At 42.8% G+C, this 21,316-nt stretch overlaps 2 protein-coding genes across 6 annotated transcripts; one reads left to right on the forward strand and one right to left on the reverse strand.

Moving 5' to 3' along the window:
* The first annotated feature begins 2,483 nt into the window (after positions 1 to 2,483).
* On the forward strand, positions 2,484 to 18,473 carry LOC5506407. Of its 5 annotated transcripts, XR_004294390.2 has the most exons (15): positions 2,486 to 2,644; positions 4,180 to 4,445; positions 8,890 to 9,127; positions 9,565 to 9,684; positions 11,768 to 12,136; positions 12,392 to 12,653; positions 13,075 to 13,182; positions 13,795 to 13,872; positions 14,328 to 14,417; positions 14,851 to 14,940; positions 15,299 to 15,370; positions 15,851 to 15,880; positions 16,348 to 16,392; positions 17,851 to 17,947; positions 18,367 to 18,473. XR_004294390.2 is itself a non-coding variant. In XM_032374796.2 (14 exons), exons 1-14 carry the CDS (start codon positions 2,566 to 2,568, stop codon positions 17,858 to 17,860), a joined length of 1,857 nt encoding a protein of 618 aa, XP_032230687.1. In that variant the 5' UTR covers positions 2,486 to 2,565; the 3' UTR covers positions 17,861 to 18,473. The 5 variants fall into 5 exon arrangements, 4 of the variants coding, with proteins under 4 accessions (XP_032230688.1, XP_032230687.1, XP_032230689.1 ...); XM_032374796.2 differs by having other exon boundaries at positions 17,851 to 18,473; XM_032374797.2 differs by lacking the exon at positions 16,348 to 16,392 and having other exon boundaries at positions 2,484 to 2,644; positions 17,851 to 18,473.
* On the reverse strand, positions 17,820 to 19,612 carry LOC5506405 (pyroglutamylated RF-amide peptide receptor; the record flags this gene model as incomplete). Its single annotated transcript, XM_048720206.1, has 1 exon — positions 17,820 to 19,612. A coding segment is annotated over one exon (798 nt), but the record flags the coding sequence as incomplete, so codon positions are not given.
* Positions 19,613 to 21,316: the final 1,704 nt, after the last annotated feature.

Here is a 21,316-nt window from a genome sequence, read left to right on the forward strand (position 1 = left end):
AAGTTTTCATTCCGGCTCAATCCCATAATTCTGACGAAATAATTTTCTTTGTTGGCATGGTGTCTAACATTGAATTTCAGTAAATTATCCCGATCATTTTTATAGGCCGGACACATCCTCCACTTTACCTGTCTGGCATACTAAGCATTTTCTTTGGTTAGGTTTTTTATATGGCTTTTCATACCTTCCAGTTTCAATTGCTAGCTTATGATTGCTTAGCCTGAATTTAGTAAGGGCAATCCTATGGTCAATATTTTTTACGTCCGTTAGATAATCTTCTAAATTGTGGGACGGTTTAAACTTTCTAAGCGTACGCAATTTGTTCTTTTGGGCTTGGTCTTTTCTGTTGTCATTTTGAATAGAGCTAAGCCATGTCTGTTATTCAATGTCATAAAGCCTTTGTTGAAGAAAACTGTATGTTGCTTCGGGAGTGTTTGTGTCAGTCAGCCAAATTTCGCTCCTACCCGCAAGGTCTAGTATTTGTTTAATTTTTCTATGCCAAAAGTTCTTGTTTTCATAATTAGATATGGCAACGAATGCTTTGCGGGAGAGTTTTTCGTTATTCCCATTGTTGTTTGAAAGTTTAAGCCAAAGTTTGATCGCTCTACACTTGCTTTTGTTCTGAGAGGGAATCGTCCTAATTCAGCCCTACACGCGTTCGATAGCTACAGTATCGGTTTAAGCCGAGAAGCCATTTTAGAAACTTGGTGTGGACCATTTCTATTGGATTTTTTTCTAACTTTCCCTTGTAGTCCGCTACCCATATTTCGCTTCCATAAAGTAGGATTGGTTGTATCAAGGTGTCAAAAAGGCGGAGAGTTAGTTTGTTATTTTTTCTGGAGTGCTCTCCCATTTCTTTTCTTGACTTGAACATCGCTTTTAATGCTACTTTTTTGAGCTCCTCCTTAGCCAAATTAAAATTTCCATAAGGTCAAAAATGGAGTCCAAGGTACTTATAACTTTTGACATTTTCTATTTTATAAGTTCCGTAAAAGATTCTGTAATTATTCATAGTTTTCCCGGTGTTATTAAAAATCATTACTTTTGTTTCATCTAGATTGATGGATAGTTCGGATGCTTTGCAATATTCTTCGAGGCTGTTCAGATATTCTTGCAAGCACTTTGCTGATTTTGATAGGATAACTAAGTCGTCGGCATAGAGAATGCAACTTAATGGCACACCGTTTAGGTCAATATCATTTCGGTATTTTTCATTTAGTTTTTCTGGGAGGTCGCTCTAAGTAAAAATTAAACAACGTTGGCGAAATCATGCAGCCTTGTTTCACGCCTGCGTAGCATCGAAAGGATTCAGTTATGGAGCTTCCAATTTTTATGGAAGACTTGTCATTAGAATACATTGATTGGATTATGTCGAGGAAACGCCCAGTAACACCTACTGCTTTCAGTTTTTCAAATAGTTTCGCCCTAGGGACGCAGTCGAACACTTTACTAAAGTCCACGTAGCACGCAAACAGGAATATGTTTTTTTTTTTTGGGGGGGGGGGTCTCGCTTTGACATGCTTGTCAATTAGTGACTTTAGAGCGAAAATGCTGTCTATTGTTCCTTGCTCTTTCCTAAAACCACATTGTTCTGTTTTCAAAATGCCCTTCTCCGTTAGGTGATTGTATAATCTTTTGTTCATGATTGACATAAAAACTTTGCCTAACGTGGACAAAAGTGTTACGCCCCTGTAGTTTTCAGGTTTCGATGGATCTTCCTTCTTATGAATCGGGACTATTAAACCGTAACTCCACATTGTAGGGTAAACCCCAGAGTTTAATATTTTGTTGAAAAGGTTACCGAGATAACTTTTCAAGATCGTTTTGCTGCACTTTAGAAATTCGTTCAATATCTTGTCCGCGCCTGGTGCCTTCCCAGATTTTTGTTTTTCTATGGCTTCAAGATGGCGACCACGAACTACGATTTCGAGATTTCAAAGGTTTTTATCGCCGAAAACAGCATCTAAAGCATACAGGTAGGTTGGCGTTTAGATTCCAATGACAATATGCTTATAAAAGAAAAACCTTTTGTTGCCTGACTACGGAATTTGATAGTTTTTCTCCAAAGTGTTGTTTAATGTCTTGTTAGTGTTAAATAAACCTACCTCAACTGGTTGTATTTGACTTGTTTTTGCTGCTCCTTTAAACGACGCGCTAGGTTTTTCCCATTCCCTACTATTATATTACCCTAGGTACCAGAGGCTCCAAGCGCTTAGAGCTTCACTAACAAAGACCGCTCCGCTAAGTCGTTGTCTTTAGTAGTAAAGCTTGGGGTCTCAGGTACCCAGGGTGCTATAATGGTGAGGAATGGAAAAAAAAACGCGCCGCTGGGGATGGAGAAGCACATTTACCAGGCGGCGGTCGGTTACACAACGCATCGCGTATGAGTAAAACTATCCTAGAGCCCGTGAACAACTTGTCCCAAATAGACGATCTCTTGTTACAAATTGGATTATTTCCCCCAGCATTTGTCACGCTTGTCAATTTCCTGGTAACCCGAGCTCTTGTAACAAGCGAGGTTATTCGGTGATATCTCTTTACAACCGTCAAGCGACAATAGCGACAATGGTTACAAATATAATGACAGTGCACGCTGGGATTCAGACTTTATTCGCTACCATATTGCTACTGCACAGTATCAAAGGTAGGGCCTCCAAATGAATTGTGTTCCGTTATTTTGTTCATCTAGGGTCACACGAGTAGCAAATAAGCAATGAATCCAATGTAGTCATGAAATATTAGTGCTATTCTTTGGCTATCTTCTAGCGACTTCGTTGTCGTATCTCTGACTTTAGTCAGAGAAATATCAGTGTAGCAAAATCCGGAATAGATCGCTGTAGTTTTTTGGCCGAGTCAACAAATCGTTATCAGATTTTCTCTCAATGGTAGAGTCGGAGAGTGGCACGTCCCCACTATTATGTCAACAATAGGCAAGTCACGAGTTCTGTTTAAACATAGCCTGAGTATCAGGCTTTTTTTATTTAGGCTGTCGCCGGTCTATAAAGCAAGTATGCATGGAAACAGATTGAATGATTGAATAACTAATGTTTTTTTTAGTTTTGGTGCATTGTGTACGCTTTTACTCAAACTCAAAATTGTTTAAAAATTCCCAGCGAATAAATTAGTTCCTTTCTTTTTACATTTTCATTTCTCTTTTTATTTTTTTTTTTCCTTTAGTACAACACACCAGTTAACCGTAAGCGAAAGTGCATTTTCCTTTTCTGTTAGATTTCTTAGATGTGGGCGGACATTTTACAAAACAGTTATTCGTTTACAAGCCGCGGTTTCTATTCTTCTACGTGATAACGTGTTGACTGCGGCGTTTATTCAAGGGCGTCGTTTAGCCATAAATCACTTGTATACCTACAGAGGTCAAAGCATTATACTGTTCTACAACATATCAAGAAAATTTAGCCAAAAATTGTCTTTTTTCCCAGACGCGGTCACTTCCATATAACGAAACTAATATATTCCTTATATGGAAAACCCGCACGATTTTGGCATTTTTAGGGCTGCCAAACCGCAGGTGCTTCGCAAACTTTGTGAATTGTATTCAGAAGAGAAAAACAGTGAGTGTGACTATCTTTAGTCAATGGAGCAAGCCTCTGAAAAGAAACTGAAATTCCTCGATACCAGACCCCTAAAACGACAACGGTTTCATGTGAATTTCGGAATCAAGAAGTCCCTTTGATCTTGACATACATTTGTGTACTATTCGATACAAAATCACTTCAACAAAATGAATCCGCACTGTGAATGCAAGGTTTTTATCCGCAAATAGCCGAAATCGTTCGTAGTTTGTTTTGCTAGCTTTTTGTATGGCCGAGCGAGAAAGCTGGGACAAGTGTTTTTTTCCCGCCCGTCCTATCTTTTTCCAGGCGTCCCTTACACTTGCCCCAGCTCTCTCGCACGAAAAAGCTGGCAAACTGAGAACGATTTCGCGTATTTGCGGATAAAAAGAAAATGCTACCGAAAAACCTCCAGCTAAGCAGGCTAGGCGGCCTTTCTTAAGCATGGTTTCCATATAGTCGTAACAGTCGTAAGGGTCGTAATAGCCGTCAAGGGTTTGCCCCCGAGGTAAACACACGACTCGCGAAGGTTTTATACGTAATGATCTTTTGTCTTACGGTTGTTACGACTCTATGGAAACCAGGCTTTAGTATGATCTCTTTCTTCTAGGCGATTCTTCTCCCCCCTTATGGCCAAAAGGCCGTTACGGTTTGCCGCGCCCTCGATCAGATTGTCCAATGAACAGCGGATTTGCGTGGACGACTGGTTCTAGGTTCCAGGCTCTTTATCCGGCCTCGTATTCCTCGGCCAAGATTCATTTATATGGAAGTGTGACGTCAGAGGGTGTTACGCAATCCTTTTGTATCAAGAACACCACAGACGGGGACCAAGTTAGACCAGAGTGGCCCCCTGGGAAATATTGTATTTTTGCGAAGGTAATGGTGGTCTTAAAAATATATTTTTTTGATATATTACATAAAGAGAATCTTAGAGGTCTTCTAGGGGTCTTTAAACGTGCCATTTTCCGGGGATAGAATCCTCGTTTTTTACGTATAAGATTGTATTTAGGGAAGTGTTTAGAGAGCATACTACAAAACAAAATCGTAGTTTACAGGTTTCTTTGGATTCAAAAGTAGTTTGTGTGTTTTTCCTGCATATCAAGATATATCCCGCTATACATCCGTGTATCGAACACTGTTCTCATCATCATCATCATGGTTGTCTCTCGAGCCGAGGAAGACGATACGTTGAATCTCATCTTATTTGTGGACACGCATGTGGCTACGCAGACCAAAGTCCGATGCACAGATGCGGTTGCAGATGGGGCATGGGACGCCAGTTGTCGGGACAGAGGCAGAAGCAGCTTGGTGACGCCGGTGACGTGCAGCCGTAAGGCGACTACGACGGTCACCCTCAAAGGACTGCACCGCATTACTTGTGAGGGCACGCCAGCAAGTTCTATTGGACGCCGCCGCCTCGAGCTGTCGAGGTAGGAGACGTCCATTTGAGGTTGGATTTGAGGTTGTCTTTGTACCTCTTCTTTGGGCGACCCTTCTTGCGGTAACCAGACGCTAGCTCACTGTAAAGCACCTGCCGTGGAATTCTTGACTCCTCCATGCGAATGACGTGGCCAGACCAACGAAGCTGGGCTTGGAGTATCTTGGCTTCAATGCTTGTGGTGTCAGCTCTGTCTAGGACTTCGAGGTTTGTGATGCGGTCCTGCCAGCGTATGCGCATGATTGCCCGCAGAGAGCGTGTGTGGAATCGTTCCAGCTTCTTGATATGTCTACAGTAAAGGGTCCAAGTCTCGCAGCCGTATAGTAGTGACGGGAGGACGATAGCATTATAAACCTTCAGCTTTGTTGACAGGCGAATGTCCTGATGTTGTAAGACTTTGGTACGGAGTTTGCCCAATGCATGACTCGCTTTCTGGATCCTGGCCGCAATCTCTTTGTCCAGTGTGTTGTCGTTGGAGATGGTGCTACCCAGGTACACGAATGAGTCGACATTCTTCAGCTGTGTGCCATCGATGGTTATGCATGGCTGCTGGGGGATACTGTCTGGTGCGGGTTGAAGGAGAACTTCCGTCTTACTGAGACTGATTGTCAGGCCGAACAACTTTGATGCTTCAGAGAACTTGTCCACGATAGTCTGTAGATGATTCTCCTGGTGAGCCATCAGCGCGCAGTCGTCGGCGAACAGGGCATCAAGTATAAGCCTTTCCATGGTCTTTGTCTTGGCCGTAAGACGTCGCAGGCCAAACAGTGAGCCGCCCAGCCGGTACCTGATGTAGACACCAAGGTCAAGGTCTCGCACAGCGTGAAGTAGTACCTGGGTGAAGAAGAGATTGAACAACACTGGAGCAAGCACACAGCCTTGTTTCACACCGTTGGAGATACTGAAGCTCTCAGAGGGCTCACCATCGGACAGGACTTCACCCGTCATGTCGTCGTGGAACAGCCTAATCAAGGTTGTGAACTTTGCAGGGCAACCAAGCTTACTGAGGATAATCCACAATGCTTCGCGGTTGACGGTGTCGAAAGCTTTGGTGAGGTCGATGAAGAAGGCGTAGAGGTTCATATTCTGCTCAAGGCACTTCTCCTGGATCTGTCTTACTGAAAATACCATGTCAACTGTGCATCTACCAGGGCGGAAGCCGCACTGTGACTCAGGGAGGTTTTTCTCTGCAACGGATGGAATCAGCCTGTTCAGCATGATGCGGGCGAGGATTTTTCCGGCGATCGTGAGAAGGGATATACCCCTGTGATTTTCGCACACTGTGCGAGTGCCTTTGTTCTTGTACAGGGCGACTATTGATGCATCACGTAGGTCGGCAGGCATTACTTCCCCGTCCCAGATGCTGATCAGGACGCTGTGAAAAGCGTGCAGGGCCTCATCGCTAAGGGCCTTGTACACCTCCGTTGGTATACCGTCCTTGCCTGCAGCTTTCCCAGATGACATTTGCTTGATGGCCTTCGTGAGTTCCTCCATGGATGGGGGATCGCTGAGTTCCTCGATTATTAGCTGTTGAGGGATTTGGTCAAGTGCAGACTGGTCTACTGACGACGGGCGATTGAGAAGTTGACTAAAGTGTTCCCTCCACCTCATGTTGATTGCAGTTTTGTCCTTGATGAGCGTGGCTCCGTCTGCTGACAGCAAGGGAGCGGAACCAGATTTCGATGGACCGTAGACTGTTTTGAGGGAGCTAAAGAAATGTTTCGAGTTGTTAGAGTCTGCAAAGCCTTGAATCTCTTCGGCCTTCTTCTCCCACCACTGGTCACGCATCGTTCTTATTTCCTGCTGAGCCAAGTACTGTAAGGACTTAAATCTGTCTTTCTTTGCAGCGGAGCTCGGATCGTTTTGCCATTCCATGAATGCCTTGTTCTTTCTGGCAAGTAGATTTTCAATTGCTTCGTTGTTCTCGTCGAACCAATCCTGGTGTTTCCGCGTCTTTGGGCCAAGAGCTGTCTTTGCTGTCTCGGTGACTACATCTCTGAACTGGTTCCACTTCTCCTTTGGATCTCCAGACAAAGGCCCGTTTGCAGTCAGCTTCTCATTCAGGCTGTTCTGGAACTTCTGTAGGTAGGAAGGCTGTTGGAGTCTGGCTGTGTTGAAGGGCGTGCGCACAAGCTTTGGACGCTTTGGGTGACGTGGCGCAATGTGAAGTTTCAGAGTGCAGCGGACTAGGCGGTGATCTGTCCAGCCTACCGCTCCTCGCATGGCTCTGGTGACGTGGACATCCTGGATGTCACGCTGGCGGACGATGACAAAGTCTATGAGATGCCACTGTTTTGATCTTGGATGCATCCAGGTCGTCTTGAACTTGTCTGCCATTCTGAACACAGTGTTGGTGATGACCAGATCGTACTCCGCACACTTGCTTAACAGTAGGAGGCCGTTGTTATTCATCTTGCCAACGCCGTGTCTTCCTAGCACTCCATCCCATCGTTCGTAGTCCCGACCAACTCGGGCGTTTAAGTCTCCGAGCAGGATGATCTTATCACCGGCGGGAACAGAGTTCAGGATGGAACTGAGGTCGTCATAAGACTGCTCGATTGTCTCCTCTGGGCTCGTGAGGGTGGGAGCATATGCGCTGATGATTGTTGCATAGCGCTTGTAACAGAGAGGTAGAGGTAACTTCATCAGCCTTTCGTTGACACCTGTAGGTAAGTCTGGAAGTTCTTTCAGTAGACTTGTCCTAATAGCCAGTCCAACCCCGTGGATCCTGTCTTCGTGTGCGGCCTTCTCTTTCCAAAAGAAAGTGTAACCGCTGGTCTGTTCTGTAAGAGAACCTTCATCGGCGAGGCGGGTCTCGCTCAAAGCTGCGATGTCGATGTTGTAGCGTGCTAGTTCTTTGGCAACTAGAGCTGTTCTCCTTTGGGGTCTTGTTATGATTCCTCTGTCCATAAGGGTACGGACATTCCATGCTCCTAAGAGTAGTTTATTTTTTCTTCTATCGCTTCGACCGCATAGATGGATGATCTGCCAGCCGCGGCTTGCTGGCCAGATGCAGTAGGGCAGGCAATGTTTAGACCACCTTTTCTAGGTCCCTCCCTTACTAGGGTGAGCAGTGCTGTCCTGAAGAGGGCTGCTCAGTCGCCATGGATGCTGCCGAACTTGTCTGCTGCCCTGGGTACAGAAAAAGAGCGACCATCTGTCCATGGCCGCCTACGTGCAGGTTTTTTACTACAACTCCCAGTGTTCACCTCCACCTGTTGCTTTCGCCAATCCTCCATCGCCGTAGGGCTTATTGAAGAAGTAAGATGAAGGAAGATAATAAGATGAAAGTACAACGAAACCTGTGCGAGAAAGATATTATAGTGGAAAAGCCGTTGCACAGGGGCAATCCCACTCTTTCTGCCGCAGAAGCCAGAATCCAGTGGTACGAAGAGACGTCACGGCTGGTGACTTCCTTGGCCGCAGTGTGATGGCCGTGACGTCTTTAGTGCTCTGTCACGCCCTAAGCATTCCACGGTGCCTTGCTGCAACGCCTTCCCAGCCATTTAACCCAAAGTGGGCATCTTCTGCCTGATCCGCCATAGCAGTCTTTTCTGTGATTCGGGTGAGCAAATCCCTAGATGGATTGCCTACCAAGGCTAACAGGCCCCATCTGCCCAGAAGGGAATATACCGTCCCTGGTTCGGTCCCTGGTATAACATTTTGTCTAAGACAGGTGCACCACGTGAAGGTAGTTATACAGGAATTAGGTGACCAGAGCCGTGGGGAGTAGTCACTGTTCTATGAACGTCTGAACTCACGCATTATATATAAGTACACCGAATTTCAAACATATATATAAAAAACACCTTTTTAAAGGCACTTTTCAAAACAAACTTTCTTGATATCAAAACGAAGTTTCATGGTTTTGTATATTTACAGGGTAATACTTGCCCGAAAAGTATGAGAGGGGGCTGGTACCTATTTGACGATCGCCTCGATTTGACGCCAAGCCCGAACAGAACGATGGGTACTTTGCCTGATGGTGTTTATAATGAAAATACACTGTACGATTTCTGCTGTTCGACTGGTGGAAGCACAAGCGATGCCATATCGCTTCCATTGGATTCTCCATTTTATCTTTTTCCGTATCAGTCTGCGATGTGCCAAAAAGTCAAAGGTATATATTGAACAGAATATTACCGAGTCATCCCCGGATAGACAATAGTTTTTCCTCCTGAACATTTTTTGGCCATTTTAGAACTTTGGATCAATATGCATGCTTTTCACTTAAAGGATTTATCTAGATACCTTCATCCTCCAAATGCGGCCAATAGGCGACTTGCACTAACTTACCACGTGACTTTTTGAGTGGCAAATTCAAAAATTCGAAATGACTGCGACAGTCACGCCAAAGAGCGACAAAAAAATAAAATGAAAAGTCCTTTCTGACTAAGACACTTAGGACTAAATAATGTGCTTTTTGTTTGTGTTCATTTGCGGTCCCGAGGATGGCTGACTATACTCCAAAATAATCACCCTCGAAATCGCAGTTTTTGTTTTAGACTAGCTTCCACTGTAAGACTAAAACTAATGTTTCAATGCTTATTTATTCAGGCGCGCTGATAAACACAGAGTATATATGGTTTCACACGGACATGAAGAATGTCTATCAACCGCCATTACCTTTCAAGTTAACAGCCGATTCCTCAAAGCTCTTCTACTGCCACTACAGAGGTAAGCCTGGTAACGTGACTCGCAAAAAGCATCGTTTGCGTCACGTGACGTTACCTGACAATACGTCACATCGCTCAGTGAAAGCTATACACCTACTTTATTAGCTTTCCAAGAGCCTAGGTTTTCTTTAAAAAACCTGACGGACAATGTTTTATTTTTTCACATATGCACCTTTTTTTGATTTTGATGCGACTTTTGGTCAAGGAAGGGTCATTATTTAACGGGAGGGAGGGGGGGCATATTTTTAGCTCCGACAGGGTTCAGGGTTAGGCCTTGTTTTTAATAGGTATTCTGATCAATTTTCGAGCCTTCTGAAAGTCTGGAATTACATTTTTTTTCTGAGAAGCAACACACGGCACAGTAAACAGTTCGTCATACAGTTGTAAAATTTGCTGGAACTCATGGAAGAACGTGCCTAGGTAGGGCATTACTTGACTAGAGTATAATTCAATCAATCAATCAATCAATCAAGTTTATTTCACCAAATAATAGTATAATGATAATAATGCAAAAAATAGTGATGATGAGGAGTCTACTAAAAGCATAATGCTTATGAAGTGTAGACCCCTGTCGCAGACTAAGTAGCGTCTCTACTAAAATATATATGAATGTTCTTGATTTGACTAAGGAATCCTTATTATTAAATTTACATGTGGCTGATTTGATGAAATAAAGTAGAATCATATCTATAAATCAATAGCTGCTTTTTGAGAGAGGATATTGTCCTTTACAATCTTTTTGAACATATTTACTGATCTGCATTGTTTTGCTTGACAAGTGAGTTTGCTCCAGATTTTTGGACCCCTGTACGAAATTGAAAATTGGCCCCGTCTTGTTTTTCTAAGAGTTGTGCGATAGTCGCATGAATTTCTTATGTTATAGCTGTGGATTGTATTATTTCTTTTAAAAAAGTTATCAAAAGTCCCCGGTAATTGATTATTGTCGAATTTATACATGAATAATGCAGTTTTAAGGGTGTTTTAATTCTAAGTAAAGTAAAGAATAAGCGTTTTTAAAGATTTTTTTTTTGTTCTGGGCTAGGGCCTTTTTGGGAGAGGTTACAATTTTTGCGCTTTAGATTGGGAGAGGTTGTGGAAATTTTTGAACCGGAAAAACATTCAACTGGATTATCCAGGCGCGCAGTACTGGAACGAGTCTTGCTTTTTTCAGCACTGCTTAGGTATCATATGATAAAAGCATAGTATTCGAAGATTCCTTTTTTTGGCCACCAAGGGGTTGGGGGTGGGGTTGCACCATGCGCACTTCCTGTGTACGCTGTTCATCCGCTTGACATACTTATTGATAATAGTGTTACAGCTCATAGTGACACCTGACTTACTGGATCAGGGGGATCCAGGATTTCAAAATGGGGTGGGGGGGTGGATGATGGCCGGATAGACGGCTTACAACTGATCCAGTGGTTCTTTGTAGGTCACTACATAGATTTTAGAGTACTTCACGCTGAATTGGATTTGTCGCGTCAGCAAAGTCAAGCAGGCGAAGGCATTTATTTTCTTCAAACAAGCATTTTTTTACTCAAAAAATGGGGGTGGATATCCACCCAATCCACCCCCCCCCTTGTATCCGACCCTATGCACAGCTCAACTGTAAAAGTCTACTTCATTAAGTGTGTTGCATGCAATAAACTATGATAGTTTTTTTGAGCTCTAACTTCATGTTACTGGCTTCTCAAACATATAATTTATTTATGTAACTTCTTAGTGGACCAATGTTGTTTTGGATCAGTGTTACATCGAAGATCATACCTTTGAAATGGGAATAATTCAGAAATGTGAATGTTATTGGTAAATATTTTAACTATTCTAGAGGACATGTGGTGACCTTTCTAGGCTTCTTACTTCATGTTGGCTACAAATCAGGTACCGGAAACATAATATACCAGCAGGGGGCATTGTATTGTCAGGCTAATACCTCCAAAACAATACTGCTTGAAATGGTACAAAAAATAGCATTACCAATTCAACTTAGAATTTCAAATTTAACAGTTTTTTTTCATCTGTTCTTTCATTTTTTAAGATAAAAAAGATTCTCCTCTTTGATGTCTCTTATTGTTTTTTGTTAGCTTGTGGATATAACATAAACTCCACAATTGGAGAAGTCAAGTCAGAGTACTTTCCCGCCAAATACCCAGTTGATGTCGATTGCAAGTGGAGGATCACGGTCCCCAGTCACCATAGCAACTACCACTTCGTCATAACATTGATGAACTTCACCTTGGATGCTTCAAACCCATCATGCTCGGCGAGCTGTGAGTGTAACGATTGGCTTCGCATTACCGGAACCGGAAATGATTCGCGTACATATTGCGCAGGTCCACGAAAACCCCCCTCTGTCATCATTTTCACTGGTAGCTCCTTGACAATCGATTTTCATTCGGACAAGACCGGAACTGCGAGTGGCTTTCGACTGCTTTATGTCGCTCTGCCAATTGGTGAGCCAATCCTTGCTGCTTGCAAGTGTTTCAAAAACTTGTCCTCTTTCTCTTCCTATTTCCCGTTTCTCTTCTTGTTAGAAGGAGGGGGTTTACAATAAAGTTTGCACGCGCTTATTATAAGGACATGTTTCCTTTTCTTTGGTCCTGAACATATGCGACGTTTTTGTGAGTCTCATTGATAAGTGGAAAAAAATATAGTAAAAGATGATGATTATAGTTGAAGATGGTAATGATGTTGATATGGACTTCCAGAGCCAACTTCTATGACAACAGTAACCTCCTCCAGCAATGGCAGCAGCACAGCTTCCCTAAAAACCACTGAACACAGTAAACCCACAGACCCAGAACTGCCGACCACAACAGCTCCCCACAAAAGCACAGGAACACTTATCCCTTCCGTCGGGGGGAGGGTAAGGCACTCGAATGACTTTTCAGACTGGGTCATTGTAGTGGCAGTGCTGGTTGCGATTGCTACCATGGTAACGGTTGGGTTATTGGCAGCTTTGTACATACGGTAAGAGTTTTCTAAATATGTCCTCAAAGGCAAAAAAATGCAAGCTACACTCACTGGAGTTACCCGTAATGATAGCCGAATTTTATGCACATCTTCTCCGACAAATGCTCCTATGTTTTTTCGTATTGTGAACAGGGAAATCATTGTCGTGATTGTCGTATGTCATCGTGACCCGGGATTGAAAACACTTTTCTTGTGTGAATCGTGATTTTAAACCTTGAAATTCGTAAAACCAGTCCAACCAGTCTAAATGCGGATCAAATGCACGTCACATGCGACTAATTCGTGCTCTCTAAATCAGCCTTAAGGCATTGTTAACGGGTGACCCCGGTGGGAATATATACTTTAACCTCATATAATTCAGAATTTTCTCTCGAGTTATTCTCACTAAGTGATAAAGATAGTCATTTAATTTTTAAAGGCGTTCAAGGAAGGACCCTGTGTTGGTGGGTCGACTGACGATTCGCTACAGCACCAATGAGGACAGTGATATCATGATGGAGCGGGCTAGTAAGATAGACATGTACACGTGAGTCGTCCTCTCATTAGGCGGCGCGACTTTATGGAGGTGGCCCGAGCGACGCACCCCCCCCCCCCCCCCCCCCATTTTAAGATTTTAAGATATTTAAGATAGTGGCTTAAAAATAAAGGGATATAAGGAATTCAACGGAAAACAATAAATCCACCTCACCCTTTCTTGCTTTTGCTCCCTTTTTCAAACTCCTCGATCCTCCTCTGGATGGGTTCTAAACCCCATAATAGGGAACTCATGGAACTGGGTGCATTTCAATTTTCAGTTTTCAATTGTTTCCTGCCGTTCGCGTTGCTGTCGCTCTTTGCTAAAGTCCCTTATATAATTTATTGATGGACCCGAAACTTCCCCTCATGGACGCACAGCGTTCCCCTCATTTACACACAATCTCACCTCGTGGACACACAACCTCACCTCATTGACGCACTACCTTAACTAATGGACGCGAAACTTCCCCTCATTTACACACAAACTCACCTCATAGACGCACAACTTCACCTCATGGACGCACAATCTTCTCTTATGGACCTACCATCTTACCTTCTGGACGCACAACCTCACCTCATGGACGCAGAACGCATCATAACATAATCCCATTAATATTTTCAGTGGCGATCTCGTCGATTCTGAGCCGATTCCAGAAACAGACGAGAACCCGTTTTATGAGAGCAAGCTACAGATACACAGGTAATAATATCAGTGGGGTTCGACAGATAGTCAGGTAATCATATCAGTGGGGCTCGAGATTTGGGATTTGCTTCCCAAGTTACTAGAAAAGTCTTCTATCTCTATCCGATTCATACCAAGAGGTTTTGAGGGTTGGGGTAGGCCTTGCGAATTTGTGCAAAAACATTCATATCCTTTTTTTCAAAACGCTCCACTGTAGCCTTCGCATGGGAAAGTGCATATTCCTTTTTTTTTTTTTTTGTTCTGGGACAATAATGAAATTTATAACAGTAAATGGTAATGAATACTTAAGTGCAAGCTCCACAAAAGAATTTAATTAATTTAAAAGTATTGTCCCCTGAGAAATAGGGTCGATCTATGCCTCCACTGGAAGCGTACGCTCGACTTTGACACCCACCACTTGTTCGATTTGACCTATCTCTTGATCCAAAGTCGTAATGAAATATTGCTGTTAGTTCTAGGAAAGACAGCAGAAAAGGAAGCAAAAAGGCGTCAAAACAAGAGAGTAAGAACCCACTTTATGACGGCGCAGTCAACGCAGCATGGTAAGGTTAATTCTCAAGAAATACTCTAGTCTATTCTCTCTCCCTTGCTCTCTCTCTCTCTCTCTCTCTCTCTCTCTCTCTCTCTCTCTCTCTCTCTCTCTCTCTCGTCAATGTATATACATGATCAAACTAGCAATTTACCGTATGCAGGTTTAAGACTTTTCGAATGTAACTCTAGGTACTCTCGATTGGGGATTGGGGAGGAGGGCACAATAAAGAAACATTAAGAACATATTAGGAGGCACAGCCACCCCCTCAATATAAAAATGACCAGTAGGGGGTGGCTGTGCCTCCTAATATGTTCTTAATGTTTCTGTATTGTGCCCTCCTCCCCAATCCCCAATCGAGGACTGCTACAGTCAAACTGTGCTTGCACATTTTTATTTTAACCCTTGAAATATTTTTATTACAATAATCTATCAACCCCTTTCAGCGAGCTTGACTCAAAGGCTAGCGTAGTTCCAAGTCAAAAGAGCGAAAACCCCATATATGGCGATGGTGAAGACAATCAAAACAAGAAAAGGTAAGACGGCTATAGATGGTTACAGTGATTTCCAATATTCTGCGAACTCTCCTTAATAATTTCCAATTACTGAACCGCTTTCTGGCGTCCGTCAATCAAACTAACGGAATTACATTTGGGGCTTTTTGATTGGTCGGTCAGCACCTTGCAGAGAGGTGACGTAATAACTGGAAGTCATTTGAGTGATGGCCAATTAAAACGCTTCAAGGACTTTAAATGACGAAGCCAGGAGCGCCAAGCTTATATATCTTGGTGATTGTATGGTGGTGACAACGTTTAATTTATGTGGTACGATGATAGAAAAATCGTGATGGCAAACATCATCAAAAAAAATCACAAATCATTTGTTCTCTAATAGCGATGTCACGCCCAAAGCACCTGATGCAAGCGATGCGACGGATGCTGCGAAGATCGACATCTACTCCTCTGTGTAAGCCCTTTATTTTATTTTGCATTTTAAGGAGATTCGATACAGTTTCCCGAATCTCCAACCATCCTGTCAATCACAACTCGTATCTTCTGCTACAGGGATCGGATCATCAAACTATTTGGCCATGCCATGTAGCTAGGGATGAACTTTATAAAGATGTAACATGTGTTTACATTGTTGTTTCTATGGCAACGGAACGGTGAACCCGTTAAATTCACGATTTGCGTAATGCTGTTCGCTACAGGGAAATTTTTAATAAATAAGCTATCGGATATTGTACATCAGACCTTGGTCGACACTTAGAGCAAGTTTTATTAAAGTCTAAAAGAGGAATTCCGAGAAATTGGCGTATTTTTATTTTCAGTCACTCTGTTATTTACCTACTTTGAAAATCGACCCTGAAAAAAATCCATACACGGGCAAGGATTTTTTTTACCATTCTATTACTACTGCGCTAACTATATTCTAACTTTTTTACAGAGACGCTGATCACGTTGCGTTATACGAAAGGTAAGTTTTCCATAGTCAATAGTCCAAGTACGATGGAAAAAATATATATTATTATTTTATTAAACGTAATGGCTAAATACCCGACAGTCGGGAAAATTCCTCAATGCACTAAATGCCCGACTAAGAGGTCTTGTAAAGTTTAAAAAAAATCTAAGAAAAAAGCTAGATAAAGGGGATTCCCCAACCCACCCCCTATCCAAGTTTTTGGGGGAATGAGCACCCATATATTGGCACAATATTTACAAAGAAAATACATGGATCATCTTTTTTATCGATTTTCTAATTTTTTTCCGAGTTAGCCCTTCACCCCGAAGTTTCCTTCGAAGTTTATTTTTTATTTTTTTAACTTTGCAGAATCCCTAAATGCTCAAAATAAAAAATATTTCTCAAGAAAGCATTTTCCTATTTTCTTTTATCCACCGTTAATTTGGAAGGCTCTAACGCCACTTGTTATGAATCCACCTCAGCTTACCAGACCTTGCCAAAGAGACAGAGAATCCCTTATACGAAAGGTAAGGACAGTGACAGATAATCCCTTATACGAAAGGTGAGGACAGTAACAGAGAATCCCTTATTCGAAAGGTAAGGACAGTAACAGAGAATCCCTTATACAAAAGGTGAGGACAGTAACAGAGAATCCCTTATACGAAAGGTGAGGACAGTAACAGAGAATCCCTTATACGAAAGGTGAGGACAGTAACAGAGAATCCCTTATTCGAAAGGTAAGGACAGTAACAGAGAATCCCTTATTCGAAAGGTAAGGACAGTAACATAGAATCCCTTATAAAAAAGGTGAGGACAGTAACAGAGAATCTCTTATACGAAAGGTGAGGACAGTAACAGAGAATCCCTTATACGAAAGGTAAGGACAGTAAGAGAGAATCCCTTATACGAAAGGTAAGGACAGTAACTGAGAATCCCTTATACGAAAGGTAAGGACAGTAACAGAGAATCCCTTATACGAAAGGTGAGGACAGTAACAGAGAATCCCTTATACGAAAGGTAAGGACAGTACTGCGGTTAATAATACCCCGGCTCGAGACATGGACAGTATCTTTCTGTTTTTTGGCCCTGAATTTGACTTTTTGGACGTATGTGAGGTGAGCTTACTAAAAGCTTGTGTTGCTCAGTTCTAAGATGGGTCATTATTAATTAGGATTTGAAATGTGAAGCGCTTAGAACGTGGTTGGTATAAGTGCTATAAATGCTAATTTATTATTGTTTATTTTTATTTTATTCTTTAGAATACTAGGGGGGGCACGTGCACGTGCTACGACCCCATGCCCCACCCTATGCTACGACCCCATGCCCCACCCCATGCTAGGACCCCATGCCCCACCCCATGCTAGGACCCTATGCCCCACCCCATGCCCCAGCCCATGCTACGACCCCATGCTACGACTCCATGCTACGACCCCATGCCGCACCCCATGCCGCACCCCATGCCCCACCCCATGCTACGACCCCATGCTACGACCCCATGCCGCACCCCATGCCCCACCCCATGCTACGACCCCATGCCCCACCCCATGCTACGACCCCATGCCCCACCCCATGCTACGACCCCATGCCCCACCCCATGCTACGACCCCATGCCCCACTCCATGCCCCACCCCATGCTACGACCCCATGCCCCACCCCATGCTACGACCCCATGCCCCACCCCATGCTACGACCCCATGCCCCACCCTATGCTAGGACCCCATGTCCCACCCCATGCCCCACCTTATGCTAGGACCCCATGCCCCATCCCATGCTACGACCCCATGCCCCACCCCATGCTAGGACCCCATGCCCTACACCATGCTACGACCCCATGCTACGACTCTTTGTATGTGACTTTAGTTGTTACTCGGTCATGCCTCCCCTCTGGAATAGGGGGGAGGGGGGCTTATTTAAAGGGGACGCTTACTGGGGGCTGTGAGCTAAAACGACGGTATGTTAGATAATGGTGTTTTTATTTCCAACAGGCTCATGTGAACCCGGCCAAGACTTTTCGTGCACAACGTTGAAGCAAATCTTTTTAGCAAGACTAACATGATGAGAATAAACCTCCTTTGGGAGGGGGTATGTGTGCCTAAATTTACTATAGTCCATTCCTTTAATCAAGCAATGAGACATAGTTCATTGCCGCATATAGGAATATATGCTTAATACTATTTCAAGTGTTTTTTCGCTCTTTAAAGAGGACCTGACACGAAAATACATCAGATATAATAATGATTATTAATGATAACTTATTATCAATGTGTCCCTTGAACTTGTTTAAAATATTAAGTTATATATTTTTTTTAATGTTTGAAAAATTTTGATTGACGTCAAGAGATTTACACACTATATGTGTAGATAAGGGCGCGCTTTATTCCAGTAGCGGATCTAGGGGGAGGGTTTAGAATGTCTTAACCCCCCTTGGCCTGCCAAGGGAACGTTTCATGTGCAGAATTTTTATCTTGGGTGCCTACCCCTATCCGTCTTTTGTTTTGTAGAATGAAAGAGCTAGAATACCAGGGAGCGTATAAAACAATACAGTACTTGGAATGCAAACAGGATGATTGGTCCGTATTTTAAATTAAACTACCTACTAAGATAGGAATTTGTGTCTGTTTGTGCCAGAAAGTCAAATGTAATAGGGTGAAAACTTCACCTCCCCTACAAGGGCGTTCCCAGGATTGGCCTGTTGGAGGGGGGGGGGGGGGTGCGCAGTAATAGGTATCATTTGGAAAAATCATAGTATTTAAAGATTCCTTAATAAGAAATGACCCACTTGGCCGCCAAGGAAGGGGGGGGGATGTGCGCGCATCCTGCTCACTCCCTGTGTACGCGCCTGCTGTCTTTTTGTTCATCGCTTTGTAGTTTTTAATAATAGTGTTTCAACTCTTCTTCTTTAACTTCAGTAGATAAACCCTTTTGATCTGCGGTTTACGTACATACTCATTACAGTTTTGTGTCTTCATCCCGTGTTTGCTTGGGTTTTTTTCTAAGACAGATCAGCAGTTTCTTCAAGTAATGCCGATACCGCTGACCATGTAGAGTATAGATCACCGGATTCACTGCTGAATTAATCATCACCATAGCAACTGTCACTTGATAGGTCGTGACAATGTCCCGGATGAGCCATGGTTTGTATGCGATGAGATTAAACACTGTCAGCTCCGGGATCCAGGAAACTAGGTAGACCAAGCTGACAACAATCGCCATCTTGGTTGCCTTTTTTCTGTGCAACTTGAACCGCCTTTCTGTCGTTAAGCAAGTCAAATTATGCCTGAGCTTGTTGATCCACAGCACGTAGATAATCTTGGAATACAGTCCACACATCAGTAGTCCAGGGACAAGACCAAACACAACCAGACTCATCGTGCTGTAGATCTTGAATGAAACAGTATCAGGCCACAGCATAAAGCAATTTATGTTGACTTGGTCAAAACGCTTCACGGCGAAACCGACAGAGTTCCAAGAAAGCGCCAAAAGCCAGCAAAACAAAACAAATAGCTTCAACCTTCGCATCGTGAATGCCTTCTTAGCGTGTGTTGGTTTAACTACGGCGTAGTATCTCTCAATGGCTATGATAGTAAGTGAAAACGCTGAGGCGTACCCCCCCCGTCCATGCCAGCGACTCCCCCGTAACCGATGCACAAAGTATATCCCCAAGCTTACCACCAGGGTGTGTAAAGTAAGCTCCAAACACAAAATTCGGGCTGAAAAACATGAGGAGAACGATGTCACTGATGGCGAGGTTTAGGAGAAGGTAGTTCATGGGGGTTCGCATGGGCTTATGGGTGCACACCACGTAACAGATCAGCAGATTCCCCACTGTGCCGGCAAACAGCAGCAAGGCAAAAAGGGCGGGGAAAATGACGTCATCTTCTGCTGAGTTTTCAGGCATTACTGGTCAGCAGCGTCACTTTTCCGCACTCAGTTTCTCGGTAGCGTATTTCTGAGAGAAAAAAACCTTTAACCAATGGAGAGGGCACCAATATTTAGAACATACAGTGGGAATTATAACTCCCATACATTTCTTTTAAAATTTCGACGCCCCCCTTGGATCCGCAAATGTTAGAAATGGTTTAGTAACGGATGGATTTATATTCAATACGAATGTATTCAAGTTGCTGTCGTCTTAAATTACGAGTGTGTTTTTATATTTAAAAGGAAAAGCTGAGAGTAGTAAATCAATAAAGCACACTTACACACTGTCAAATTTCTTTATCTTCTAGGCATCTAGGAATCTAGGCTTATTTTTCTAATTTGGGTCCTGACACTAAACCACACCACACTTTTCTAATAACCAGCAATCTTAGATGTGTCAAAGAAGCGGAAGGTTTTGTAATCTTCGTCTAAATTAACGATTTTAAATTTTATATTCAAAATGGGACGTATATTCAGTTTATTAAAAGATTAAATCTCGCTTTCTATTAGAAAATACTTCTTTGAAGTTTTTTTTATTCCTTTTAAGAGGGAAAAACGAGATAGAGGATTAGAAGATTAGATTATTAGTTTTTCACGTGCTACTATTGAATTCTGAATCAAATCCCATTGTTTTCTGCCGTCGTCGTTGCTTAAGGTCCCTATAAATCTATAAATTTCCGGTACTCATTGTGCGGAGGTTCTGAGTGTGAATTAAGAAGAATTGGATTTGACTCTAGAAGTAATTAAGCAAAGCCCTTGATTCTTTAAAGTCAAATAAATCAGGCATTATCATATTCGATTTCTACTCCGAATATCTTTTTTCACAAACACTGTTGAAATAGGTAGTTAATTAATTTTTTGTGAAATTTCAATCTATTTTTTCCACGTAAAGAACCCCAATAAATTTATATAGAGTCTATTTTATCAATTTAAAAGTTATTCCAATTTTGAATTTTTTTTTCGTAGAGCGTTAATACCTTATGACGTGAAAAGAAACTCTAGAATTTCGCCCAAAATCAAAATTCACCAAAATAAAAACATGGACTTGGTCTTAACTGTTCGGAAACGAGTAATTTAAAAAGTTTTAGTTATCACAGATTATAACAACCATCGATGCTGATATGGGAAGCTCAGATGTAACCTTTACCACGTAATTTATTACAGAACAAAAGGCCGATTGTTACGACGTAAAACCCCGTGTAAGATGTTCCACTTACCTTGTTATAAGTATATTGGGGACTCATGGTTTCGTTTTAAGTATCTGTCTTTTGGGCGCGCCGAATTTGTCAGGGAACCGCGCTTTGTACCGCAAGGCGCCGCAATCTGAGCAGTGCATGTAATATGCACGTTACACGCATGCGCAATAGGCCCGCACGTGGAAGTGCATATGACGCTTTTGCCTCTGATTGGTTTGTTTATTTGCTTTGGTTTGGATTGAACATTGCCCCCGTGTTTTCTGCATATCCAAACACGTGAAGGTAAGATTTTATTTGTTTGTGTTTGATGTTATAGCGGCGGTCGCGCGCGGAG

This window comes from Nematostella vectensis, chromosome 12 (assembly GCF_932526225.1).
Source record: "Nematostella vectensis chromosome 12, jaNemVect1.1, whole genome shotgun sequence".
Classification (NCBI taxonomy): Eukaryota; Metazoa; Cnidaria; class Anthozoa; order Actiniaria; family Edwardsiidae; genus Nematostella; species Nematostella vectensis.